General features: G+C 35.9%; 1 protein-coding gene across 18 annotated transcripts in view; it reads right to left on the minus strand.

Moving 5' to 3' along the window:
- The window catches only part of FAM172A (family with sequence similarity 172 member A), a 357476-nt gene that overhangs the window by 180935 nt on the left and 155762 nt on the right, over positions 1 to 20779 (minus strand). For all 18 annotated transcript variants that reach the window (XM_043547397.1, XM_043547400.1, XM_037903228.1 and 15 more), the window contains one exon: positions 11593 to 11811. In XM_043547397.1, the coding sequence (XP_043403332.1) occupies positions 11593 to 11811 (219 nt within the window). The remainder of the gene's footprint in view (positions 1 to 11592; positions 11812 to 20779) is intronic.

Below are 20779 nucleotides of genomic sequence, written 5' to 3' on the forward strand. Positions count from 1 at the left end.
CTGGATACACTGAGGCCAAAGTCTATGGGAAAGGAGGAAATTGTTAGCCAGGGTTTCAAAGGAGGCTCAGAATCATCAGAAATGGGGACTTTGGTTAATTAGGAGATGGTACGGCCATTTGCAGATCCTGCAGATTGCTATAGTCCTGTCTGAAAGCTCTCTCTTCTGCATTCCCTCCTTCTTGCCTCCTTCCACAATCTGGCGTGCTCTCAACCCCAGTTCCAGACCTCCAAGTGCTTAATAAATCATTATAACAAAATATGTAATCCATTTTGCTTTTGTTTTCATATTATACCAATATCTGATCAAAAATAGTTTCAAACATTTTAGAGCAACACAAAATATTTTGACACTGTGCAAAAACAGAAGTTTTAAAATATGCTTTTTGGAAGACGACACTACCCTATTCAGTTCCTAACTCAAGAGAGAGACGTTTAAAGCTAAAGTATTATATTAATACAACTTTGTGATCTGTAGAGTTACAGCTTAAGAATTTAGAGCAGCATTTTGATTAAGCAATTAAATTACAATATAAAATTTTGACACAGTGTTTGAACATATTGCAAAATAGTTCAGCATATTCTGACACCAAATGGAGAGCCACTGCTGTTTATGCTATGTCAACTAGAGAAGCAACTGGGCTCCATTCTATCTTGATGCACAATCCCCACCTCTAACTGATAGTTTAATTGTCCAGATAGATATCACTAACAGAAGCACCACCACACATATTTGACAAAAGCTTTAATAGCAGAGTCCTTCCACACTTCTTGAGCAAAATATTTAGTATATCTGCACTTTTACCAATGGTACCAAGCATTCCCAAACTTGTGATGAGTACTGTTTTTTTTCCTGTAAAAACTATAAACTATTAGAAGTCCCAGCTATTTTGTGAGGAAGTAGAGCTGCATTAGCTCACTCAGTAGTTTCATTCCCAGCAGTGCCATCTATTGGAAAACTCACTAAAATAATTTAATCTCAGAAAATTCAAGCGTTTGAGTATAAAGAAAATATATTTCAGTCTGGATTGATAAAAAGTCTACATTGCAAGAAATGACCAAGGAATATAACCACACAGAAAAAGAGAGAGCATTACATGTTAAAATTGAAGTTTTAGAGAAGTATGGTTGCAAGACATTCCTCCAGTTTGGAAAGAGAAGTTGCTACTGATTCCTCCCACTTTAAGGGACATGAAACATTGTGGATCCAATTCAGATTTTTTTTTTTTTGAATGAAAGAAAAAAACAGGGACGCTGAGGATTATGTAGTGGGAGAGGCCTGGAAAGACTTAGTTTGTTTAAACCCTGAATTATTTCATTTTGTTGGAGATCAATATTGCCGCACAGAAAAAATGTAGAATGATTAACTATTCAGGAAACCACCCGCACTGATTAGTTAATTGCCATAGTGCTATATGTTAAATTACACATGTAGCCTTTGGCTGTCCTGTTTTGTCCAGGTGATGCAGTGGTGTTGACATAATAATTTATAATACCCACTGGTCCAGAATCATGTGATATAATTTTAGTCATGATAATGCAGCAGCGCATCAGAAAACTGCCTATTCTACTTGGGTTTTAAGAAGACATAGTGGGAGTGAACTGACAAGAGTTTCACTGGGGTTATATTGAATGTAAACTAACTGATTACCATTTCTGTCAGAGGAGCTTCAAAAAACTGTATGATGGGGGGCCTATGAAAGTGATGCAATCACTAGCAACAACAATTGAATAGGTAGACATTTTAAATTAAAACAGGAACAAAGAAGCCTTAAATTTTCCCTTGGTAGACTCCAGGCCTCTGTTTAGTGTTGCTCCTTGTATGCTTAACAAGGAATGCAAGCTAAAAAGTGGAGAAAAAGACCTCAGAGCAAATATGAATATCTGCAGCTGGTCTAAAACACAGTTATACATCTCTTGAGAGAATAGGTAGATGAGAGCATATCAGCCTTGTGCTCTGCAGACTGCCCTGTCTCCCCATTCATTACCAGATCCAATTTAAATTCCTCATCTTCAAGGCCTCAATGGGCAAGGGCCAGACTACCTTTAAAACTGCTTCTTTCTCCACACAACATCAAGAATACTAAGATCCACAAGACAAAGAAGTTGACAGTACCCAGGCCAAAGCTCTGCCACTGAGGACAAGGTATTTATGGTGAAGGGTGACCAGCTATGGAATTCACTAAGGCAGGGTCAGAATTGAGTTCATGTCTTTTTTTCCTTCAGAGCTCAATGTAACACATAGGTCTTTTACAAAGGCCTTTCTCCTCAACAGAGGGAGCAATAAGCACTGACAAGTTAAATCTCTTTCTGAAGGAGACCAAAGATTTAAAAAAAAGTTGAATGATGAGAACCTCCTAAGTTAATTAGTAAGGATTACACAATAAAAAAAATTAGAAGGGATATAAACCCTTATGATTCAAGTTATAAGCCAGCCTCTAACTGAAAATGTTAGGAAGAATCTTTCCCTCTTGGCAGGTGATTCTATAATTGCCCACTTCAGGGTTTCCTGCACTTCCCTCTTATGCATTTGATAATGTCCACTGTTGCATCCTGGTTACTGGACTGGATGGACCACTGGTCTGACCTGTTACGACAATTCCTATGCTCCAAAAGCTGAAATTTGTTTTCAAATGAAATGTGCCTTTTTCAATTTTGCCCTTTGTTCTCTGTGGTACATTTTATGAAAATGGGAATGGAGGGTTGTTGACATCCTGGAATTTACTGTAGCATGTGCACCAGTTCTCAGGAAACTTGCATGCATTCTTTTCTTACCACTGAACAAATGCTATCATTCTCCAGATGCCAAGGACACAGTCCTGATACCTACTATCCAGCCTCTCTAATTTTTTTAAATAAATGAATATTTGATTAGAAAGCGTGATTTTTCAGCATCTCTAAGAAATATGGGTATATTTATTTCCCCAAAATCCATTTCTATATCTGAATCCCTCAATTTAAAACAATTCTTCTGGCATGACAGATGAACAGTGTTTACCTCTGGAGACTGATTCCAGTAAATCAGACCCCCATCAAAGTTTTTCACAGCAGAGTAAATTCAGATTAAAACTGTTTTCCTCAGATATTTAGATTATTTCTTGTGATTTAGAACTGCTGAATTTTAAGTGGCGATCACCAAACGTCAGAAGTTCACAACACAGCACTATAAGGCCAAAAGTAATTTTCATTAATGATGACTGCTGGGTGGTTCAACTAAAAAAACGTGGTGAAAGTGTGAAGGATTTACAGATGACCGTTTAAAATTTTGGATAATGGGATAGCCCATTTTTCTACAGATCAGTTCAGATTTGACCCTATTTGGAACTAGATTATGCCCTAGGCATCAGAAGGTGCACTTGGGGACCAGCAGACAGGGTTGCACAGCAGCTGGAGCCTTCAGGAAACATCCTAACCAACAAAATTCCTTGTGGGTGCTTCCAGATAGAGCATACCCCCTGATTTGTTGCACCAACCTTGTAAAGCATGTACAGCATATGCTCTTGTGCTCCTTGCTAAACCCAGGTGCCTTGTATAGTCCAAAAATCACTGAACTGACCTTTGCCTCAGACCTCATTATTTTCAAAAGCACCCTGTCCAGAATAGAAAAAGAGCAAAAAGACAAATGGCAGGACTCTCCTCTGAGGTACCTGGACAATAAGATTACAATTTTAGTTTTTAATGTGGATGGCCATTAGGGAGTCCATCACTTCCGTCAGAATATAAAGAACACTTAACTACCGATAATTCTTCTTTACCAGTGGATCTTGTATCTGGCTGTGGCTCAGATAATCCACTATAAAGTTTAACAATCCTGCAATCTGAATGTCTGAAAGTTGAGGAGATTTCTCTAGGTCCAGAAGAAGGTATCTGAGACCTATGCTGCTCCTGCTCCTTGATCTGCTTCCTCCCAGTTGTAGATATAGGCAAATTACAGTCACACTATTCATTTGATCTCTAGCCAGGTATTTTCAAAGTCCCAATCAACATAGTATCTAGGCCTCTCACAGCTTTCCCAACAGGTGATGGACAAAGTGGCAGAAAGAAATTCAAACTGCTATGGTCTCCAAGTGACCTCCCTTGGATCCATCAACACTGCAACACATGGTGGCCAAAAGACACATTCCCCATCTTGTCAGATTTGTGTCTCTTAATGTCGCCATCCCAGAGAGATGTTGAGGATGAACTGTGGCAAATCTTTTCAACCTACAGTTTAAGTGAAAAAAGACTTGAAGATGTTGGTTTACTTCCTGGTGCACGAGGTAGTTCCACTCCTGAGACAACCTATGGCTCAAAAGCCAGAGTAAAAACTAGCCCAGAGATCCACTTCTGTGCAAGCTGTCATTATCCTAGTGCCCGAAGACACGCCCATAGTATGACTGAGATCAATTATACAAATGTGCAGCTTCACTATTTCTGGTTCATACCTATGAATTTAAAATCTCACTTTCAAGTAGATCAGTTCTTTAGAGGGAAAGTGGGAGATTTTTTGACCCATCTCACGTACACCCAAAGGCAACTGAAGGCTGCTTACTTCAAGGTCCACATCCCTACCTGATTTCACCCAGATTAATCAACTGATAAGTTACAAATAGATAAGAGATCATTTTTCTAGATGGCAGGGGACAGGACACCATTATTTTGCTGAAGTGCAAAGAGCTATGACCCAGACTAACAAGAACCCTAAATTGCCAGCGACTTCTCAGTGCAAAGAATCCCCACAGGAGCAATTTTAAACTGTTGAAGACTGAACAGAAGGACTGAGGTTTTGGGTTCTGCAGGTATTGTCCTGGCTGGAGTTACTGAGCCCCATTCATAGACCAAAGTTGAACTGCTTTTGCTATCTTATTTAAAACCATATTTTACAAGAATTGTGCACATTGCAAGCACAAGGGGCACAGTACAACACCCTGCTCATGGTCCCTAGCATAGGGGGATATGTTGGAATGTCTCTGCACCCCAGCCATCTCCAAATACCAAAAGACCTTTCAGGACTACAGGCAGCCAGGTACAACTTAGAGGAGGTCTGAGGATGCTTTAATTTACATCAGGATCCAAGATGGCCCTTGAATTGAGGAATTAGGGGTTGTAGAAAGGTGCTCTCTCTCAGATCCTGTGGTGAGTATAGCTTGGCCTAACCAAAGAATCAGACCCAAAGACAGCCAAGTCACTATTGCAAATATAGACTAGCGTATGACTCAAAGTAAAGTGGGCAACAGGTTGCTAACTTCTCATGAGACAAGTTATATTAAGCAGCTCTAGATTGTTATGGTTAACTGGTTCCCAGCTGAGAAAGTCTGAGCAGAAAGTTCAAGTTTATTGTAGGGGTGGATGTTTCTTTGTGACCTCCTACTTAGTTTTTTTTTTTTGGCCAGATTTTCCAACTCCACAACACTCTGAGTATCAAAATACATAGACGTATGTGTGTGTTTGTGTTTGGGGTGTGGGGAAAGTGAAAAGTTATTATTCTTGTTTTGGATATCAATTGAAAGGATATTACCATTTTGATTCTATTGGATAAATGATAAAGAATACCTGTAGGGAACAATCTGCACTGGCAGAGGGATGGACTAATGACCTAAGAGGCCTTTTCAGTCTGTAACTTCTATGGCTCTATAATCAAAGATTGGCACTATCTGAATGTAAGAAGTTTGAATAATTTTATTCACCTTTGTCTTGAACGAGTGGGTCTGCTTTCTGCTGAGCCAGTTTGCTTTATGACTGGCTCACTAAGTCCCCAGTTTTACTTAGCCTGAATCTTGAGGGAAAGGAAGGATGACTTGAATGACCTATAAGAGTAGATGATTTTTTTAGAACAACAGGAGTACTGTCGAACTCATGGTGGGAGTAGAGATGCAAGCTGATTTTTCCTTTGGAAGCTCATACAGCTTGCCTCATATTTTAGGAGCCTGATCTAACAATACATGGTTTGCCAGTATCATGAAATGAAGTGTTTGATAGCCAGGAAAGCTGGATGGCCCTGATTTATTCCTCTTCTTTGATTAGCTGCACTTGTGAAATGCAGAACAAAAGAAAGGGTACTGCAGAATAAGGAGTCAGTATCACTCTCCAAGAGATGCAAAATCTTCCTCCTGTGATAATTTGCTTTTCTGATCTCCCTCTTGCTCCGGGAAAAGAGGACCAATGCAACTATTCTAGATTAGTAGATGCAAGACACACTGTAGGAATGAGCCCGTACTATACCAATATTTATTAAAAAGCATAATTTCAATAGATATGGAATGTGCAAAAGCAGCCAATTTATATATGATTCAATACTATTACATTTTTAAAATATACATAATTTGATTAAGTATTTATTTAATGTATTTATAAACTTGGTACCTACAGAATGAACTACTATGAACTTTTTTAGTTACACAGAAGTTATTGTAGGATTCTGAAAGCTATCTGTGTCTGTGCACGCACATACTTTTTCTCTTCTTTTAAACTCTTAAGGCCTAACGTTCCTAAATGGTTGACTAAGGACAAAGACACTTCAACAGTTTATACTCCGCTTCTTCCTAATCCTTTCACTGAGAGGCTTTGCTGTCCCGTAGAAGTAGCAGACGGTTCACTGAAGTGGAGGGGAATATTTGGGCTTTAAAAATTAAATACAGTATCACTAATCTAATTTGTTTTAAAAATACGCCGCCGCCCCCGCCCCCCCCCCCCCCCCAAATCACACACTTTTACATGGAGTAAAAACCACTAAAAATAAGCATTTATAAAAGAGGAATGATAGGCGATCTGGGCCTTAGCTCTGCCACAGACTTTTGTGAGCTTGGCCAAGTCACTTGACCTCTCAGGAGTTCATTGCCTGAGCTTGCATGTAACTGTCTCTCTTCTGCTGGGATAAAGTTAGTTTTGCACTGAGCATTAGATGTTCTCCACTTATAACTGTTGTCCATTACTGCACGGCAATAATATATCTTTTCCTATAATTTTTAAAGACACCAGGTTTTTGGCTTACTCATTCTGGCAGACAGTGTTTCAGGCCACATAAGTGAATGGTGTTTCTTGCTTTTTATACCTGATAAAGACTGGGAGACAGAGGGACTCAGACCCCGATTGAGGGAGGGATAGCTTGGTGGTTTGAGCATTGGCCTGCTAAACCCAGGGTTGAGAGTTCAATCCTTGAGGGGGCCATTTAGGGATCGCGGCAAAAATTGGGGATTGGTCCTGCTTTGAGCAGGGGGTTGGACTAGATGACCTCCTGAGGTCCCTTCCAACCCTGATATTCTATGATTCTAGGAAACAGTTAAGCATCTGTGCAACTTTAGGCTCATTAGTCTGTGATGAAAGATACATTATTGACTTTCATAGGTCTAATTCATATGCCTAAAGCTACACACATAATTACGTGCTCACTGGATCAGGGCCTTCCTTCCTTCCACAGAGAAGAAATTAATATAGCCAGTAGGGACTGATGAGAGTTTGTTCACAAAAGGGCCCAATTCCTCAGTAAAAGATTTTGGCCATTTAAATATCAGTATTCACAAGCACCTATGTCTTTGTGGCTGGTGGGATGTTGTGCCATTCTTATAGAACAATTAGCAGCAATAGCATGCCCTCTCCCAATTACCTGCAAGGGTTTCCTGCCTGCTGGCATTCATTTGTAGTGATTGAAGTGTTTATATTAATAAAGTTGCTGTCTTTTTACCACTTTTATTCTAAATATTGGTATATATTATTTTATTTGTCCAGGCCCATGGAAAAAAATCAGTTTGCTTAAATTTACCAAACACATACATTACTTCCTTTGGTAATATAGTTTGACTGATTATGAAATATTTGTCAGTTTAAACTCTTTAAGAAAAGGAGAAAAACACTAAATAATGAATAAAGAATAAGCTACATCAAAGCATCATTTAATTGATGGATCATTAATACAGAATACTACTACAAATTGTAATATTGTTGTGAAAGGTATGTATGTGCATCATGTATCCTATAATAATGTTTTATGATCCATGGCAGCATACGTACTTATGTCGGGTATGATATTTAGCATGGGCCGACTACTGATTTACATTTATGAGTGCCTTTTAACACAGAACAGTCACTTTCAGTGTAGAAATCTGCAGGGAATGGGAGATGGAGGAAATGATAATGTTACATTTAAGCCTATATTCCATTTGCATAGGTAAAGGCTGTGCTAGGGGCCAACACATTCTGAGTTTAGCTCAGCAATTAACGAAAGCTGGGGTACTAAGATTCTGGGGGAAGCATTAGCCAATATGTACAGCAGCAGCCTCTGGTGGTCTAAGAAAAATACTAGTTCTATACGCAGGGGGTGGAAATATGTTTTTTAAATGTATGTACGTACATATTTAGCTATTTGACTCAATTTTCAATCCAACACATTAAAAAACAGATGCTTTTAAAAAATGATCTGTTGGCAATATGCTTGTTAAAATCTGATCAGTAAGAATATTAAAATTCACTATGCATTAATTAACACATTATATGAAGTAAAATGTCTTTGTTTCATCATTTTACAAAGTATTAGAGTCAATGCTGATCATCAGGGAGTTTTTGCTTTGGTTTCTGTTGCTGAAAAAGAAACTAAATTTATAGGATTATTACTAAATTGATGACATTTTCTGTCTTCACTCTTGAATTCAGTTGGCAGATGTTTTCAAGAACAAAAAATTCTGTCTTATTACAAAACATATTAAGCAGGTTTTCCTGCCATAATGTCTGACATGATGTTTATTGCCCAGACCAAATCAATCCCCTTAACAAGCTATAATGTATGCCAGCAAGTACATTATTTCATAGTTAAGGAAACTTACTGCATGAAACAATAAGTACTTTGATCTCTAATGCTCTACTCTTAATGTAGTGCACAATCTGCTGGTTAGTCATTTTATCTGTATTCATCTGGTAAGTAAAATATTTTATACTTTTAAATGTTAATCTTAAATGTTTAGGTCTCTGCTTTTACTTATACCCGTGTATCTTGCACATTTACATTATTTGAAATAAAAATTAGAAAATACTTGAAGGAAATGTTCATTTTAAAAAGAAGTGGGGAAAGAGACTAGCTCAAATAACAAAGTTAATTTTTTTCCAAATCTTAGAAATACTGATTATGTAAATTAGATCATCCACTCAGAGACAGCTTTAATTTGTTCAATCAACACTTATTCATCAGGCCACTGTAGGTCTAAGCCAGTGGTTTTCAACCTGTGGCCCGCAGACCCCTGGGGGTCCACAAACTATGTCTAAGGGGTCCACAAAAGGTTACCACCACCATAGAATAGTAGTTTTCAACCTGTGGTCCACAGTGCATCCCAAGACTGTGTTTAATATTTCAAAAGGGGTACACACCTCCATTTGAAATTTTTTAGGGGTCCACAAATGAAAAAAGGTTGAAAGCCACTGGTCTAAGTGACCCAGAGATCATAACTGAGGTTGTCTATTCCCAATAACTAACAGTTCATCAATTTTGCCAATGCACTTGGCATAAACAAATTTTCCTTCAACAACAGATAGGTCTCTTTTCTTTTTACACCTGTTTGTACTTCAGTAAACTTATTTACCATGGCTACTGTGAGAAAATCTTATTTCTTTACTAATCTTGGATCTCCCCTCTCTCTGTGACAGTTTACCCAATGGCAAAATAGATATAACAATGCTTACCTGCCTTACACGGGTGATATAAGGCTTAATTAAGGTTTGTAAAAATGTTTTGATATGTACTGTAGAAGTACTTCACGACTCTATAGTCTTTTAGAGGTCCGCAAATTCCATAGAATAAATGGTGCTCTTTATTGCTAATGATCGTTCAGTTTTCTTTCGAGGCTGGTAGGCAAGTGAATTGAAATTGTTTGTCTAGGCATTTAACAATCCAAACCTCATTTCACAAGACTCTGCACTGGTGCCTATTGATGAAAATGTGAAGTAACCTTTCAGATTTCAGAGCCAACACCATCAGGTGACATTTGCATTCTTTTGGTCTATCCTGCTCCCAGTGAATTCAGTAGGCACAGAACTGGGCCCACAATGTACACTGCACATGAAGACTTCTGCTGTTACTTTCCATGCTTAAAAAAAAAAAAAAGGAATTTCAGTACTCAACTTTGAAATAAGTCTTCATTGGATAAAGAGAACAGTGCAAAAACTTGCATTTTACATATTCTTAGGGCTTCATGAAACCACTATGTGTGTTTTATTAGGTAAAATAGCCACAAGTAGAAAGATACCATAGACAGGAAAGAAAATGTGAAAGGACCACTGTCATTAAAAACTAATGTTAGTCCTAATACCAGAACTGGTTTGCTGGGGTAAGGCTTGAGAACTGGCCTAACCAGTGTATGCTGCCTTTTCATGAATAAGGCTGCCTCTCTCAAAGGCTGGGATTGGCTGGTCGGCAGATTGGTACAGTTCATAAAAAGCAGTGCCCTTCTGGTCAATTTCCACGTACATCTGTAAAGGTTCTTATTGTTTCTACACTCAGGAAAAGAGTTTATTTCCTGAAAAGGTATACTTTTTTACGTTTGTTAATGATTCTCCCAAGCCAAGTGTATGAAATTTTTAACTAGGCAGTAAAGCTATAAATCAATGTTATGTTAAAAATTAAAATTATTCTAACACCTATTTTGTTGCATGTTTCTCTATTTCACACCAGAATGGCATGCAAATTCTTACTGTTTTAACCGTACTGTGGCATTTCTGACATGTTTTAATGTTGAATAAAAATGCTAACTTTCCTAAAAAGGGCCTTGAAAATTGCATGACTCTGTCTCGAATGCATAATGCACAGTATGTATATGAAGGAGAATGTGTCAAAGTGCAAATAATATTGTTTGTGCCCCCTGCAGAATTAGAAATCCTTGGGTAGCACTGTTATAACGATCCCATGCTGCTAGCATTACAAAGTGCAAAGGTTCACTGAGTAAGAAAAGAGCAAGGGACAGAGTTTCCTCATTACACCATTCTTGAACTATTCTAGCTTAAATATTTATTAAGATATTAATAACTCTCTCCCTTTATCTGCCTTCAGAAGCTTAGCGGAAATACAATGGACGGCTGCTCATATGAAAACAATACATTATAGGGTAAAACTGCTACCACACAAGATGAACACCAGTATTTTGCACAATACATTATTAATTCAGCAGGTAATATATTAAAAATTATTAGGCTATAACTACTGCCTCCCAAGTATAAGAACACAACATAATGCTGTAAATACATGCACGACATGTTGTGTAGCTAATATGTTACCAAAGCTGTATTAGGTGTTTCTTATGTATACATCTACTTATAAAACATTTTACAAAGTCTTCTTTAAATCAGTGTTTGTAACACATAATATGTTCTTTTGGGGCTTATTTGAAGTTCCTCTTTGAAAACAGAAAGCAATATTTGCAGCTCTTCCAAAACTTCCCATTCAATGCATGACAAAAAAATATCAATACAAGAGTCACTCACTTTAAATGAACTCTTTAAGACATAAGTGAGTAGTGTGTCTATATTTTTTTAAAAAAAATAACCATTATTAATGTAAATATGTATACTAAATATAAAATACTTCAGCACAAGATTTAGTATTTAGTAAGGGCAAATTAAACTAAAGTAAACTTACTCTAATATACAACTGCAGAGTTTCTTTTTCTTTTTGCGGGTTCCGATACTTTTCGTAGAAGTCACGTCGCTTCTTTGTTTCTTTTTGGATTTTATCTTTTCTTTCTCTCTTTTCTGCAGGTTCATCTGAGCTATCAGAGGACAGCTGTACTTGGGCTTTTGTCTTTTCCACTTCAATATAGTTCTCATTGGGATTCAGTACTATTACTCCATAGCCTTCCTGTTTCAGAAAAGACAAAATAAAAGATTAACAGAAGGATTTAATCCTGGAAATTGCTTTCAATTTATTTTATTGTTCTTCATAAAATATATTCTAGTGATTTCATATTGGACAAAAGCATATTATTTAATAGTAATATTTTAAGAAAGTTGAAGCGTTTCATTTCTGTAACTAAGGAGAAATATATTGATATGTGTATCTGTGTGTGGATACATATATCTCTATATCTATATTCACATGACCTGCCTGTTTCACCTTTTAAAAACAATTTTCAAAATGTGTTGGTGTGAACTTTATATTCATAACTACATGATATTTTATATGATTTTAATCAGAAAGCTACTAGAACTAAAAAACAAAACATTATTATAAAAACACTACATAATGGCTAATAAAGTGTACGTCCAGCTAATAAAACTTTTACAATAGAATGGATATCTTTCAAATAAAATCTCTGGAAACTATTCACCACAGCTTAAAATAGTAACAACCTTTTGTCTAGGTGACCACCAGCATACCATGCACAAACTGATAGTGACAGTAACCATGAATCAATATCAACACTGATTCAGCTATACCGCTTACAAGTCAACTCTGTTAGGGTAGAATGACTTAAGTACCACTTTAAAACTGCACTGAAACTTCTTTGGGATTAAGTTATGTATTGTATTCTGCAAACCCAGAGAAAAACTATGCTGTGTATGATATTATGATTTTAAACATCTGTGCCATATTTTTGTGCCTCAAGAAATGGAACTGTTGAAGAATACACACATTTATGTAAGAGAAATAAATTCTCAATGAAACAGCTATTTGTTTTTATGTAATGTAAAAATAGGTTTAAAATACTGACAATGAAATATAGTAACATTTCTGTGAATAAAAGTATTTTAAAAGGGGGGAGGGAAGAGAAAAGGACAAACAGTTAACAGAATGGGCTCCAATTAAACATAAAACACTCTTAAATTAAAAAAAACTCTATAATAATAAATACATATTTTGTATTAATTAGCTATCAAAACAACATTATTTCTGCCTTTTTAGTTAAACTTTCATTTTACATTCAGGCCAAGTGAGAAGATCAAACAAGTCTACATACCTAGCTGACCAAAGTAAACCAAATCTACACCAACAAAAGATACTTTATTTGGTCTTGCTTTATTCTAATCTGTATAGCTATTCAAAAATCTTGTAACGCATTGTGATCACTGTCAGGTAGACAGATTGTCACTTGGTGATTTTCTACAGTTGGACACACTCGACTAGTTATTAAAATCACATTTGAAGGAAGTTCCTATCCCTCTTCCTTGTGCCTGTACAACTTTTCACGCCCTTCTCAAATTTCTGCTATAACTTCTCCTCCCACCAAAATTAAGTTAAAGGACACTGCTGCACTCTGCTAAACAGGGTGAAATAGAGGCATTCAGTACACTGTCTCTGGTGTAAGGAACATAGTCAAAAAAAGGTCACCATAGGCCAAAGAGAAAATTGCCTCCTCACTAGATTCTGTACCATAAGTAAGTGGTCTCCTGTCATGTTTCTCCCCTGCCCTCTCTTCTGAGTGAATTGAACTTAAAAAAAAAAACCAAAACAAACCTGCAGAAAAATCAACAAAAACCACACCACCATGAAGCTTTGAAATGCAGCTATCCTATAACTGGATATTATAATAATAAATAAATTACAACAACATTATTATTATTATTATGACTAGAAAGAAGGAATACTGTATTATTATTAAATACATTTTTCAACTTTTAAAAATGAATTTAAGTTTATAAATCTATAAACACACCACAAAACAGAGTAGTGCTTTAGTAAACCTATGTAAAAATATTAGTGAATTAGGAGAGTTGTATGAAAGTACACTTTTTGTGCTATGCTAAATGGTAGGAAGAAATGATGAAGTTTTCAAAACAAACTACATGAAGTACTTTGGTGATTGTAGCCCGCAGTGTAGAATGCTTTAGTTTGTTGTCCATCTTCTTGATCTGTTCATTTTGAGTGCAGACATTCTGTGTATTGATTCTTTTTGCTTTCTATACAAAGCCAAATGCAAAATTCATGTATTCATTGTGGTTTTATAAGTGTTACTGAAATTTGAAACTCTATGTCCACTAAAATCTGGCCACAAAACAGACACATAAATCTTCAAAGAAGCAGAATTTGTCTAAGTTATTGATTATGTAACGGAAAATTACATGAGTCATTTGTCCAATTTTATGAGGACACAATGTCAATTTTTCACAGAGACATCAAGAGATGAAAAATGATTCCATTTTTAAATTCACTACTACATAAATCAATTAAAGGATTTTTATCAATTAGATTTTAAACAGCATAACATGTCTCCCTTTACATTTTTAACTTTTTATTTTTTTTTCTTTTTCAAACAGCCTTTTCCTTAGAGCAACACTACAATAATTAAGTCTGAGCATAATCTGCCAAACAAGTCTCAACACTTACTGTTATAAAAAGATTTTAATATTGTTTTATCAGAAGTTACATGTTTTCATTCCGTGTTTTCTATTTTTCTTTCATAATCACTTCAACCCAAGTTGTAAGACATAAACAATGGCATCAACAAGAGAATTTGAGCTAACATAATATACTGACTCATATGAAACAATATGGATATACATTGTAGCATCTATAACTGCACCAGAATTTAACCTCTGTCAGGCTATACTACACCATACAAACCTATTTCATCAAAAATGAATCCTCATCTTTAAGTAAAAGACCTCCCTCATGCTGCTGACCTATGAAAACAATGTGTTTCTTAGGATCCATCAATGTCTGGAAAAATTATATAATAAGTAGCACACATTTGCACTATCAAACTTCATAAAGATATGCACTTATTAAAATTTACAACAAAAAAGTGCAATCAGAAAATTATAAGTAGAGACAAAGAGCTAAATGGTCCACGAACTTGTAAATATCCGTGGGGTTACACAAGGTGACGTCAATGCAGAATTGAACAAACAGAAGTTCATGTAGTTTAAAAAACTGAAAATATTCTTTATCAACTACTACTACTAATCAGTAGAGTTTATCACAAATCATTAATATGGCTCTAACAAAAATGGACAACTACTATTTAAAATTATATTCTATAAAAAGCCTGTTCAGAAGCGTAACCCGCTTTCACTGTAATATCAGTAGAGAGGCAAACACTAATCTCGCTTTCAGCCTAGATGCATATGTAGTGTTATTAAAAAATTTGACATGATGAAGTCTTTCATTAAATACATACATGTTTCTAGGAAAATTTCTTAAGGCTGTTCATTTGTAAAAAGTTAGATATGTTATTCATGTGTATAACGTCGAAGTAGCTTTTTTCTATATATCTCCTGTGTACAAATGGAGAAACTGCTCTGCTGTTGAAGTTATTTTACACTACAAAGTTATACTTTGTAAACTGCTATATTTTAAGCATTTGTAATTAGATTGGTATAATTTTTTTCTGTCTCAAAACAGAATAATCCCCACAGTTCTTCAACTGATTGTTACAAAATAATCCTAATGTACTACCATATCTGAGAGAAGAAATGTGTGTTTTAGTTAATTAACTCCAAGTTTGTTTACATAGTACATCTGTTACTAGATGTGATAATCAAGACAGATATTGATAAAAGTAAACTTCATCCTTTAGTTCAATGGATGTAATTGGAGTTTCTCTATCAGAGTAAAGTAGGTAGGCTTAAATTGCCAGCATCGTAATAGGTATTTCCCCAAATACTATTGCTTCAGAAAGGTAAGTTAAGAACTCATAGTCCATACAACTAACTGCTCCCTGAGGTTTAAGAATTGTAAAAGAGCATTGCATGCAAGCTCTAGTTTCAAGTCTATAAATAGAGTGACAAATATATAATAGCTCACTTATCATTTATCCAACAGATGATTGCTAATGGGAAAGCAGACAGGTGTTGGAAAGCACAAAAAATCATAAATAAGAAAGCTTGGCAATAAAAGTCATATAGATACAGAAGTTCACTAGTCACTAAAATACAGCAGTATGAAATAGGATGATACTTTTGTCTTTTATTGGAACTTTACACGAGATGTTTGAAACTGAAGTTATATCCAAGTTAATTTACCCTGTTAGTCAGCAATAGTAAGGTCAAAGCCAATCTAAAATATTTGAGCTAAATTCTGAATCTTTTCAAACCTCTTGTGGCTGACTAAATGAATAATGAGCTGAAAGCATTCAGCCCTGCATATTAATCCACCAAAATGGGATGCCATATGTGACCAGAGAGGTCAGGGGCTAGAGTGGAATCCCTTGACCTGTGTAACTATCTTTTTGGCCCGTAAGTAAGGATCTATAAGAGATCATTTTCCTAAGCTTTATCAATCTGATTTTTCAAGTTCAGAATTCTATTTAGACTGTTTGCAACAAGATCAGAGCTAATCCTCAAGGGAAATGCAACTCAAAAGTGTTTAGGTCTGTAAACTAAATCTGACCATGGTTAAAATGGACATAGCAATGTCCATTCATCTTTTTGAAAGATGTATGTTCTGTTTATTTCCCATCTTTTTCATGAGAAGGGTACATATATGTCACTGTTACAACATCCTAGGTGCAACAGTGGGATGAGGTCATGACAACCAATCAGAAGTCACTAGTGAAGCGTTAAAGTAAACATAGCTGTTGGAGATGCAGCTCAGCTTGAAAAATGCCCCCTCCATTATTTGAGTAATTTTCTCAAGACGTGACCTGAGACTGAAAAGCCTGAAATGTCAGTTGACTCCGTTTTGTGTTTCGACCCAATGTGCATTTTGGCAACTGCACCCTGCTAACACTTTGTAATATTTTCATCCCAGCTACACCTCAACTCTTAGCTCCCTGGATTCCAGGGCTGTGTCCAAGTGTCTAAAAATGCCGTGGTACTGCCAAACATACATTGTCCCAGTAAGTTCCCAACTTAAAATACCTCATCAAGTTAGGCAGGAAAAGAAAACATGCCACAAAAAGTTTTTAGAGGACCACCTGTTGTCTATTATTTTTACATAGCACTTACTCATAAATCATAACACAGGGTAATTAATCAAGCTGTCAAAGAGAAGGTCAAAGGTTATGTGGGAGAGTCAGAAGGTCATGCATGGGCTGATAGAGGTCAGGGTCACACCGCATTCCTCATTATCAAGTTGGGATGAGAGACGGCCCAAGCAAACAAAAGTGAAAGCAGATGGAGAAGAGAGTGGATAAAAAAAAGAAAATTTCACAAACAAAAAGAAAAGTGAAAGAAGAATGTCAGCTGCCTTCAAATAAAGAGGAGAATAGAACAGAAATACACTGAGATGTTCTCAAAAGGTTTCAAACAACATAAAGAAACTACAGTTTGATTATTTAAATACACTTAATATTACTTTCTCTGATCGATCTTCTTCCATGTACCAAGCAATATTACTGGGTTCTGTAATATTTGGTTTGATTCTGTTACACATCTTGAAGTTAGTATTTTCAAGGTGAATTAGATAAAAGTACACGATTATCTGATGAAGGTTGATTCATGTATAAAATTACTTCTAAATGCTAGTTTTCTTCTTTCAAAATGCTTATGGATACAACAAATTGATATTCAATAAAAAGTTATAATTTGTTTGAAAGATATGTTAGAACTTTACTTTTCATACACACAAATACAAAACCAAAACATCATAAAAGTCCCTTTGGATGACACAAGAGTTATAAAATATTCTATCATTACACTGACCTGAATTAGATGCAGAATACTGTGCAAAATTAGCTGTCACCCTTTCCTCAAAATCTTTGTTAATCTCATTTTGAATGTTTGCAGCTTTATCAACACATGCATCAATGTCAGCTCCTTGGTTACTGAACCGCTGTACTTGGAAGAAGATATAATTAAAATGTTTTGGCACAGAAAAGGTGAAATTGTATCTTCCCCTGTTCCCTGAGGAGTCTGTAAAACATGTAGGCTATATTGACAAACACATACCCTTGTCTAGAGCCCTGTCATCCCAGGTCACCCAACTGCTATTTATTTCAAAACATTCACTTTACACTTACCCATAGTCACCTGCTGTGTTACTAACTTTTAATGGATATTAGAACTATAAACAATAAACCTTAAATTTCTTTTTGTGACTACTGCCTTCTAAATCTTCATTGTATTTGGTCCATACCTAGTTGCATCAAGAATTGTATTCATCTTATTTTACCATACACTACCTTTATTGTAGTAAGTATACATCATTCAGTTCACGTTTTCCTTTGTTATTTGCTAACCTGGTGTTAATGCAACTATGAGACAAATCAATAATATCACAATGTTCAAGATTAAAAACCAGATAGTTACTGTATTTCGAGTCTACTTTTGAAAAGTTTTATACCTCTCATTCTCAGAACACACATGACTTATAAGGTAGGTAACTCTAGAAGCAATATTTTGTAGTTTGCTTCTATCCATAATCAGCCTCTATTTGTAAGCACTGTCACCCTAACTATTGTACGATGTGCACTCCAAAACAACAAAATTGGACATACCAAGGCCTTTTCTATATATTTTGAGTGTTTTATTCTTCTGAATGCCCACAAACAGATCTACTATGCAGATCTACTATGTGCACCACTCCTAATATGGAGTTTCAGTGCCTTTTCAATCACTGCCTCATTTCACCATATTTTAGAGTATACAATTAATTTCCAATGGAAAGTAAAACAGCTGAGAATTTCCAAATTTCTACAACACATGCTTAAATCCATGTGAATTAATCTAAAATAATTATTTCCTTGATCAAACACTGTTTCTTATAGAACTGTCCTCAGTCATGTCAACATCCCATAAATATGAAATTTGGACTCTGTGGAAGCTGAATGGGACAGAATTCAGCCCAACAACGCCGAGACAGGTTGTAATGCTGCAATACAAACATTCCACACTCACTATTGCATGCTGGAATAATACTTGCTCCCCCCTCCCTACTCCCTATATGCGAACCTGCGGTTCTCTGAATTCATGTAGTTACTCCCTTGGCTAGGCCCCCACAACCCTCTCCATGCCATCTTATTTGGATCTGGTGTGTGTTCCCTCTGTGCAGGGAGCCCATATTTCACAGGCCCTATGCCCTCCTCCATGCAACTATCTCCCTTTCTCCTTTCCATAAAGATTATAGGGCTTCAGTGGAGTGCAAGATCTTGCATAAGACCTCTGTGCAGCTGTGAATTTCACCTTGAGAGAACTACCTCCATCAAGATTTTAATGGAAAGGGTACATAGTACTTAGCACTTTACATTTTCAAAGCAATACATAACAAACAGAACAGTAACTAATCCGCACAAGATACAGATGAATATTGAGTATCATTAGATCTATTTTACAGACAGGGAAACTAAACTAGGGAGGTTAAGTGACTTTCTGAAAGTTACACAAAAAGTAGTAGCAGAGCTGAGATTAAAATGCAAGAGTTTCTGGATCCTTCCTAACTACCTAAGGTATTTTGAAGGTGCGCATCACTTTACAGTCTGAGTTCTCATGTCCAAATTCAGTTTATCAAACGTTCTGCCTCCTTCACCAAAATATCAGAGCATGTCTTTCTGACTTCCTGCTGCATACATACTATTACACAAGCTGTATATACATATATATATAGCTATTACAGCTTTAATATTCTGGTTTTTGAAAAACAGTGGTGCAGCACAAGAAGCTATAATTAGATTTATCCTAGTAAGATATACCTCATTTCCTCCCCTACTGTAATAGTGTAAAACATTTTCTAAAGGCAGCTTTTTTGTGAACTGTTAAACAAAACTTTTTGGTGAGCTTAGAGGTAAGTCTGGGTTTATAACGTATTTCGTTTGTAGACGGGAAATCTTAGTTAGCAGGTCCTCTTCGTTCACCTTTTATCTGCAAGCATTTATATGCATTAAACTATTACAGAATAAGATTAAGCACCAATCTTAGAAGGTCTATGCTCAGGCTTTTTGTTTGGTAGTTTAAAGAGAAAGCATTTCATGCACAATGTTTTCGGCAAAAACTTGCAGATACCCAGACCTTGAAAGGTAACTCACATTTATTGGTAAGCTTTGTTTATGAGTACAATCTAAAGCTCTTCTATCACAATGAAAGAAAAATTTCTATCACAACGAAAGAAAAAGTTGTTTTAGTAGGTGTATGTATTTGGCCATTTCCATAAGGAAAAAAAAAATTACTTGGAATCCAAGAGTAAAGTGTCTGGCTCATACCTACCTCCCACAAACAGGTGCAATTCAGTACATCTATGCTCTTTGCTTCCCACAGTGACCTATGTCAGAAGACCTTCTTATACTTCTGCTAAATAATTTAATTACTTATGAGTTATGGTTTCTTTGTAACCTTTTAAATGACTAACTCATTAAAATGCAAAATTATGCAAAACATGATGTCACTGGGTCAAACAGCTGTGTTGGTAAAATTATGGCTATGAAAGTCCCTAAGAACATGAAAATATTAATAATTTATATTGCTCATTAGATGGCAAAAAACTCTTTAAACAGATTTAGAAACGGATTAATTTTATAATCACAAAATGCTACGCTACCTCATGGTAACAAATCTTTCTACCATCTGTGACACTTTGGTATACATAAAATATAGTAAAAATATTTCAGGTAATAAGTTTCATTTTAAATTAAATATACTGATGAAAAATGCCTTGTGAAACTTACATATGGGAAGTATTGTACTATGGTTAAAAAACTCCTTGTTTAGGAATTTATGATCACTTAACTTTTCCTAAATACACAAAATACAGCAAAACAGACAAGGTATAAAAGCCAACAAATCTGCAACAAATACTTAGCAAATTAATATCATGTGAAGGCTGGTCTTATGCTGCTTAAAAGGCTAGCACTCTTCAAGCCCAAAAGTTTTTTAGAATCTGCAGAGAGGCTGACAAGTATTGATGAAACTATGTAAACAACATACTATAACATCCAAAGTTCAAAATGTTTCATGTC

This window comes from Chelonia mydas, chromosome 5 (genome assembly GCF_015237465.2).
Source record: "Chelonia mydas isolate rCheMyd1 chromosome 5, rCheMyd1.pri.v2, whole genome shotgun sequence".
Classification (NCBI taxonomy): Eukaryota; Metazoa; Chordata; order Testudines; family Cheloniidae; genus Chelonia; species Chelonia mydas.